General features: G+C 44.4%; 1 protein-coding gene across 4 annotated transcripts in view; it reads right to left on the bottom strand.

Annotated features, from left to right (window-relative positions):
- The window catches only part of dab2 (DAB adaptor protein 2), a 42,411-nt gene that overhangs the window by 14,697 nt on the left and 19,086 nt on the right, over window positions 1–8,628 (bottom strand). For all 4 annotated transcript variants that reach the window (XM_048595259.1, XM_048595260.1, XM_048595261.1 and 1 more), the window contains exon 2: window positions 5,822–6,002. In XM_048595259.1, coding sequence (XP_048451216.1) covers window positions 5,822–5,912 — 91 coding nt within the window. In that variant the 5' untranslated portion in view covers window positions 5,913–6,002. The remainder of the gene's footprint in view (window positions 1–5,821; window positions 6,003–8,628) is intronic.

Genomic DNA, 8,628 nt, shown 5'->3' with positions numbered 1-8,628 from the left:
AAGGGGAAGGTAGGTGGTATGGTGATGAGTGCAGGTAGGCAGTGGTGGGGATTGGTCAGTGAGGTGGGTGGAGGGTATAGGTGGGAGGGAAGATAGACAGGTTGTGTCAAGTCAAGGTGGTGGGAGATGGGGAGGGTTGGTCAGTCATGGATGAGGCTGGGGAGATTTTAAAACTGGTAAAATCCACACTTAGGCCATTGGCCTGTAGGCTCCTGAGGCACTGCTCATCCAGTTTGTGGGTGGTGTCATTATGACACCGGAGGCAGCCTAGGATGGACATGTCATCCAGGGAGTGGGAGGAGGGAGTTGAAGTAGTTCATGACTGGAAGGTGTTGCCATGAACAGAGTGTAGGTGTTCCACAAAGCAGTCTGAGCCTCCACTTGGTCTCACTGATGTAGATTTGGCCAACATTCAAGTGAAACAAGCTAAATGTGGCAACTGGAATACTCTTGTTTTGTACAGTGTAAAGAAAATGCTGAATTATGCTGCACCCTGACTGAAAGCAAGCTGTACACCTTCACTACTTTATCCACTGATGTCACCACTTCTAGTGGGGGGGCCTTGTATGCCTAGATCCCTCAATGGGAGTGCTTCCAAGGGTTCTGCCAGTTATGGTACACTTTGAGATCTAATGCAGGATCAATCTTTTGGCAGATGGTGTTTAACCTGGATGTTTCTCTGCCCAAGTCTCTAGCCCCTATCCTGCTATATCCTCTAATCTTATCTACACACTTCAGGCTACCTATTGTTTCCAAATATGGTTTTGAGAAGGAGGTCACAAGTCAGAAAGAGACCCTTCAACCACTACTGTGACAGTGGTCAACATCTTAACAGCTAACTGCAGACCATGTGACCTGCCTTTTGTATCAGAGGCTTGCAAAAGTCCATCCAGACATCATCCACGTGCCCTGTCAACTATCACTTCCTCAAAGTGAAATAGATTGAGGCAAAACCTTCAAAGCCTATTGCATTTCCTAGGAGTAAATCCTATCCTTTAAGTTTGTTCCAATGATTTCCCTACCACTGACATACGGCTCAGTGGTTTCATTTCCTAGATTATCCCTGTTGCCTTCAGCTCAGTATCCTCTAGTTGAGGTCCTGAAGATTTTGTAGAAAGCCCCAGCAATTTCCTCACTGGCCTCCCTTAGCATTCTGGGAGAATGCTATCAGATCTTAGCTATCTTAAGCATTGGGTGTTCTGTATTATATTGACATGCCCTAGAACAAACTCCCATCCACCACTTGAGGAAAAGTTGTCAACTAGGACTTCACCCACTGCCTCCATGCCCAAATGCCTTCCATTAGACCTACCCTTTCTAATTTCCTTAATCCTGTTTGCAAGAGACATTCTGCTGTTTCAGCCCTCTAATTCTTGAGTTCTTCCCTGCTATTTTTATTCTTGAGGACTGTCTTCAGTTTCCCAAATTTTAGGTAGGTCTCCTTTACCAAGCTCAATTTCTCAAGATTCAAAAAACTTAGTCTTTTGAATTTCAACAGGAAATGCTAGTCCTGAACCCTAATCAGCTCTTTGGAAGGTTCCCATTTGCTAGATGTGGCTTTACCCCCAAATAGCTGAACCTAGTTTAAAACTCAACATTATGGTAGTTAGTCATCCTTGAGTGGCTGTCCTTTAGAAGTAGAAAGGAACTAGAGGAATGCCAGTTCCCAAAATGCTCCTGCACTGAAATGTCAAACACTTGGCTGGACTCATTCCTAATATCAGCTCTAGTCTTGTTCCTTCTCCAGTTGGAGAATTTAGGTATTGTTTCCAAATTGTCCTGGATACTTTGACTTCCCACCCACATCTAAGTGTCTGGTGACAAGTGAGTCACTTATCAGTAGGGATCCCAACCTCAGGCATCCAAATCCCAGAGCATTAATCAGAGAGTCTTATCCCTCAAAAAGGAGGGAGATATGGCCATTAATGTATTACTCCCAACTCAAGGTTCTGCCTTACTAGTCATACTCATGACATGACCTCAAGCCACTAGTCCTGGACTTCCTTAGCAGGAGCCAGACTAGGTCACTTCACTTGATAAATTGTTCTGGTTCCCACTCTGCCACACTGGTTTAAACTTGAGTGGCACTAGCTAGCCTCCTTCCTAGGAGGTTGATGTCCTTTTAGTTTGGGACAGCTTGTCTTGTACAGATCCTACCTGCACAGAGCCCCTCCCTCCTAAGCAGCTCTTAGTACAGGTAGATATAGCCAATCTTCCTTGGATCACTGGCACATGCTGCAGGAAGTTAAAGTTACTATTAAAACAATGCAAAAAAGACTTGAAGACAACAGTTACTGCCTCATAACAAGGAGTGGAGCTGGATGAACACAGTAGGCCAAGCAGCAAGAAAGCTGATGTTTTGGGTCTGGACCCTTCAGAAATCCAAGTTTAAACCAGTGTAGCAGGGCAGTGGGAATGAGACCAATTAGTCAATTAATTACTGCCCCAAGGCAGAGTGATCCAATGGAGTTAAAAACCTTAAGCAGTTCCCAGCCACCATCTCCTCCCATTCACCTTCTAAGAGGCTACAGGATTGGTGCTGGGTCTACTGCTTTGTCATTTATAAGTGATTTGGATGCAAATACAGGGATGGGCCAAGGAGTGCCAGATAGTTTTAGATCTGTTTGTATTGGAGACAAGCCTCCCTATGGTAGGACTTTGTACACTTAATGGTCAGGCCCAAGGGAGTGCTGCTGAGCAAGGGCCTAGAGTGCAGGTCCATAGTTCAAGTGAACTTGCAGGTAGACATGGTAGTCAAGGTGGTATTTGGTATGTTGCTTTGATTAGTCAAAAGTCAACTGTTTAGTTGTACAAGGTTTGACAAGGCCAATTTTGGAACAAGGTATAGAACTGGATGAACAGCAGGCCAAGCAGCAGGAAAGCTGATGTTTTGGGCCTAGACCCTTCTTCCTGAAAGGTCAGCCTTCTTGCTTGGCCTGCTGTGTTCATCCAGCTCTATACCTTGTTATCTCATTCTCTAGCATCTGCAGTTCCTACTATCTCTGAACCAATTTTGGAAATATTGCATTCCATTTGGAAGCATCCTTTCTATAGAGAGGCAGTTAAGCAGGTGCAGAAAAGATTGGAGGTTGCTGGGACTGCAGGGTTTGAGCTGGAGACTGGGCTAGGCTCTTCCCTCCTTCCCCTGCCCTGAGCACTGAGGGGGGCTGACTTTAGGTTTGAGATGGGCATGGATAGGGTTAATGTGCAAAGTCCTTCGGAGGGTGGGGATTCCAAAAACCTAAGCTCTCCTTTAAGGAGAGGGGAAAGATTAAAAGGGACCTGGGGAAATTTTCCTACAGGTTGCTTTTATGTGGAATGAGCTGTCATAAGTGGGAGGGGCAGGTACATTTATGAATGAGAGAATATAGGTGAGATGCTGTCATATGGCCACAGGTCAGATTAGATATCTGTGTGGAGGAGTTGGGCCAGAGGGTCCATTTGTGCTGTGATTTACAACCCTCAAGGTTGTATTTGACAGCTTCTTACTTAACCCAAGTCTTGCAAGACTTCATCTCCTGTTAGTACCAATATGGACTACAACCTGTCTGCTCACCCTCTCCCTGACTTCAGGAGGTCTTGTGCCTCAGTTACCTCCCTAGTGCCAAGGTCAAGGATATAACACCATCCCGAGTCTTGCTTGTAGCCACAAGGCTGGTGACCTAACCATGGCCCCTGACTGACTTATACCTCACAGCTGGTCCAGCTGTGGTACAAAAGTTTAGATACTCAACTGCTGCTTACCAGCTAAAGTATAGACGTTGAGGGGGAAGTGGCTATGGGATTGCTGCATTGTGTCCTGTGGCCACCCTACTCCTGTGTAGTCCTCAGCTGGAGGAGATACCAGGTCCCTAAAAACAGGCTGACACTCCCAGCATCATTGAGGCAGAACAGTGTCTCAATGTAGGAAAATCAGGAGCTGCCAGCTGAAAAACTTCTTGTCTATAGTGGAGACTGGAAGAGCCAGATTTCCATAGTTAAATGCATTCTAATGGAGCTTTCCTATTCAAAGATGGAATACATCTAGGAACTGAGCCTGGTCAAATTCTAGTCTCATTCTACCTGAGATGGCTAATTATAGTAACTACTTAAGGCAGCCATTACTCAGTCTGAAAACAAAGTAGTGAACAGCCAAGCCTGGATCACTGAGTGACCTTTTACCCCTAGATTCAGCTGTTCACCCTGGTCTGCTTTCCTCATGCTCTCATCCCCTGGAACTGAAGTCCTTTGTGATAAAGGTTGGGTCTGTCCAGCAGAGCTGTCCTAAAGGACAATAACTGCAGCTCTAAATGGCCACAACCTCAGGCCAGTCAGCACATGATGCTGTGTTCTCAAAGAGAGTAGGGCGTGACTTGGCATTAAACCAATTTAGGTGAAAATTGGAACTTGGAATACTGAAGTAATGGCAGTAATGTTTCCAAGTCAGGATGGTAAGTGGCTTGGAGGTTAACTTGCCAGGGGGTGTTCTCATGTATCTGCTGCACTTATCCTTCTAGGTGATGGTTATGGGCTTAGGAGGTGCTGTCTATGTTAGATTTAAGTACATCTTGTAGACAAGAGCAGAATGTTGAGTGGTACAAAGCAACTGAACTGAGCCACCTGTCCCGGTACCAATAAACAGGTTGCTTCATCCCGGATAGTGTCAAGCTTTTGTTGGAGCTGCCCCCACCTAGGGAGGTAGGGAATATACCTCATCCCCTGACCTGTGCTTTGTAGATGGACAGGCTTGGGAGGAAGAGGGGTCAGGTGGAGGGAGTTGCTTACTGTAGCAAGTATTTTCTTTCAAACAGCCCTGGTATGGAGATCTGGCAATTTGGGGGGGTTGCCAGATTGCCATAGTTGGTGGCAGTGCCATTGGATGGTAGGGAGTGATACTTAAAGTCTTTTTGCTGGATTTAAAGACCAGCACTGGAATGATACACCATTGGAGTATGAACCCACAACTCCTGGGTCAGTAAGGAGACTGACTTGCTGACAAGTTGCAGCTAAGATTTGCACTGAAGCTTAGTTTACACTTTTCAGTCTTATTCTTTAAGTGGTGCCAGACTGATTATTGGATCACACTTTAGATCAAAGTCATTGAAGCAGATGGTTGGGTTAAGGAGCTTCCTGAAGTATTGCAGAGGGGAATGGCAAGTCTTGACAAGCCAGGATCAACTTAGCCAATCTTGTGGAACTGGGGGTGTTTGTTCTCTATTCACAAAGATGGCTGTGCCTGTGAGTCTACAAAGTGTGGGGCTTTGAGGGTAAAATTTTAACTCTACCAGTTAGAAACTTTTATAGTTGCTTATGGTTAGATTGAGACAAGTTGTCATCTGTGTCATACAAAAGTGTGCCCCATGTTAGCCTGGATCCAGTAGGTAACTTGGAAAACTGACACTTGAGACATTAGGTTGGAGGATGCAGGCTTGTTTTCCTTGGAAACAGCTGAGGAAACCTCTGGGAGATGGTGATAACAAAGGTGTAGAGCTGGATGAACACAGCAGGCAAGCTGACATTTTGGTCTGGACCCTTTTTCCTATGATCTCTTTAAGAGATGGTTTGGATAAGTAAGGACAAAAATTAAGTCCATTAGTGAACAGCACCTGGACTGAAGAGAAATTAAGATAGTGGGTAGAGATGCAAGGAACAGCACAATCCTCAAGTGCCCATTTTTCAGAACAGTTACAGGGCTGAGCCATGACTAACCACTTTCCATGAGGCAATTCAGATTGTGCAAGGGCCTGAATGATCTAGGGAAACCAAATTTGGCCCAAGGTTCTGCCAGGTTTTATTCTGTGTAAGCTGTTTTTTGAGCAAGTGATTGGAGTCTATCACATACCTCTTTTTTTATCCTTCTTTGATCCCTTTGTAGGTGAAGTCTCCAGTTGGCTGGGACTGTTGTTCTCAGTGGCTTCAGACATGGTTGCCATCTTCACTCAAATTCCAAAGTTACTGAAAGTTCTTTTGCCCTCAATAATGTGGCCTAAAGTTGGTTGAGTCAATCAAGACATCAATCCAGCCTGTAAGGAGAAGGCATACAAGGTTATAGAAACCAGACTGGGAGCACAAGCCATCCAACTGTTTTAAACTCCATTTGAGTACTCTGCAATAAACTGCCTACACTGCATTGTTTAACAAAAGTGAAAGGTGGCAAGAAAGTGCAGTTTAATACTGGGGGGAATTTCAAATTAGAAGTAGGGTGCTGCTTCTGGAGAGGGACTGAAGCAACTAGAGAAGTAACTCAAATCCAGCATTTGAAGTGATGACTATGGGACTTGTGCCAAAGTGCTTATATTGTTGGTTTGATACAGTAACCATGCCAGGATTGCTTGGAAAGCAAGTTAATTTCAATATAGTTAGGCAAGTTTAGTTCTTGCCAATGGCTTCAAATGCCAAGTCTTAATTTGACAAGATTTAAACTTAAGTTGTGTGGATATCTATAGGTTATTTAACTGGAGAATGCTCAGGTGAGGGGAGCATGTCAAGGACTCCAAACAAGTTTCTAGTCCAGAGAATTTTAAATAGGACTGTAGAGAACAACTTCTGGTTGAGAATTTAGAAGATTAGAGTCAAGTGCAACCTGTTTAGTGACTAATTTAGAAAGATTGACCTATAGCATAGGTTACATTCCTGTAGATTGTACACATTTGTCTTATGTTAAGAAATGGAACATGGAGTCAGGTTTCACTGGAAATGTGTCAAGTTGTACCATTAACTGGTAGATGAAACAGGACTTGGTCAGGTAGGGGTGGATCTACATCTTGGCCAATATTCAATCACTTTTTTGCTAAAGTGGGCAAAAACAGGAGCGTTTTACATTGACTACTGCTAACTGCACAGGCTGTGGGGGGGTCATGGTAGAAGCAAGTGTTGATTAGTGAGTTCATTAGCTTACTGAAGCTATGAAGGGGATAGTATTAATTCAGCACTTATTGCTGCTTGTGGACAGGAGTCACATAGGCCAGACTAGGTAAAGTGAGCAAAATCTGCTATCTAGTGGTGATTAATGACCCAGTTTGGTTTTTTCCCCAAGAAGTGTATTATACAAGGAAATACAAATGCTACAGTACAGTGGTAGTGTCCCCACTGGCCCTAGACATGCCAGAATCCTTAATCTGACTAGCTATGGCCTGGTTCTAAACTATTAGGCAGCTGGTAGAAAACAAGCAAAAACAACAAAAGTTATTTGTAAATTCATTAGCATTGTAAGTGGCTTTGTTAGCTCAGATTGCTCATTAGGTGGATGAGTACACTTGGCAGAGAGCTTTCTGTTCCATGTCAGAGTGCCTAGCAATAGGTGTACTTACAGGAGGGCAGTGCGTTCAGACTTGTTTACAGACAAGGGGATCACAGATCAGAGTCCAGCTTGTGAAACCTTGTTATTGCTTAGCCTCAGTCATTGGAAAAAATATCAGATTCTTTTAGCAGAAACTTCATAACAATAGTACTGATTTTTCAGGTGTACTGAGTTCCATCTGCTCTAGGTGGTACAATGGTTCAATTCTAGCCCCAGGCAACTGGGCCAACTCTACACATCTGTGCATGTTGGTTTCCTCCCATAGGAGGGAGATGCAGATTGACCATGGAAAGTTATCTAGGAACATGTAGGTCAGTTGGATGACAGAAGTCCTGGGTTACAGGATAGGTAGGGGGTGCACATGGATGGTATACACCTCAAAAGGAGAGGTGTGGTACACAGGGCCAAGTGGCCTCTGCCCTGTAGGGATTCTACTCTACAAGAATAGATTAAAACTGGTCACCAACACTAGTTGTGGTGGCAGTTGCATTAAGGGTTTGGGAAAGTGGGTTTAATAGCTTTAATTAGTCCTACTGTTTCAGGAGATTGTGGCTGATCCCTACTAAAATTTAAATTTGGCTTGGCAAGCCAAGAGGTCTAGGTGTTAAAACTGCAGCTTACTGGTTTTCAGGACCAGATCATTCTGGGGGAGCTCACTCTTGCCTAGCCTTGGATTTAGTGATCTATCATGGACTGAATGTAGTCTTGCCCCCACTGGGGTGGGGAGTTGCCTCATGCTGAGAATTTCAGAATGCAGAAGCCTTTGAGAAGGCTAGGATTGTGACTATATAGAAATAAAGTGGGCCAGAGCCTCAAGGTTTGTTACTTGGTGAGAAAGTTAGTGAATTGGGGACCTCAAGTCTTCTGGCATTGGTGTCTGAACTATTTAAATACAAAAAGCCACCTTGTAAATTTAATCTTTACTTTGCCTCAATTGTCCTCCAATCTGGTCCTCAGCCTCAATAGAGGGATGGGATCTGTGAACAAACAGTTGAAATGCATCCAAAAGGGCCATGACACATTCTAGTGCTCTTAGTGCACAAATACGGCATTGTGGAGAACTGGAGGCAGAGGGGAGAGAGAGTCAGAATGAAGGTGTTGCAAGCTTTGCATCCTGGATCAACAGACTGTAATGAACTAAAGACCACAATGGTGAGATCCCAGAACTTAGTCAAAGACCAATGCTAGTCAACACCTGATACACCAAGAATCAGTTTGCACAGAAGGGAGATAGTAGGAACTGCAGATGCTGGAGAATCTGCCATAACAGGATGTAGAGCTGGATGAACACAGCAGGCCAAGCAGCAGAGGAGCAGGAAGGCTGATGTTTTGGGCCTAGACCCTTCTTC

This window comes from Rhincodon typus, chromosome 3 (assembly GCF_021869965.1).
Source record: "Rhincodon typus isolate 14 chromosome 3, sRhiTyp1.1, whole genome shotgun sequence".
Classification (NCBI taxonomy): Eukaryota; Metazoa; Chordata; class Chondrichthyes; order Orectolobiformes; family Rhincodontidae; genus Rhincodon; species Rhincodon typus.
Note: the sequence above shows the minus strand (reverse complement) of the source record. Positions and strands in the feature narration are given on the sequence as shown.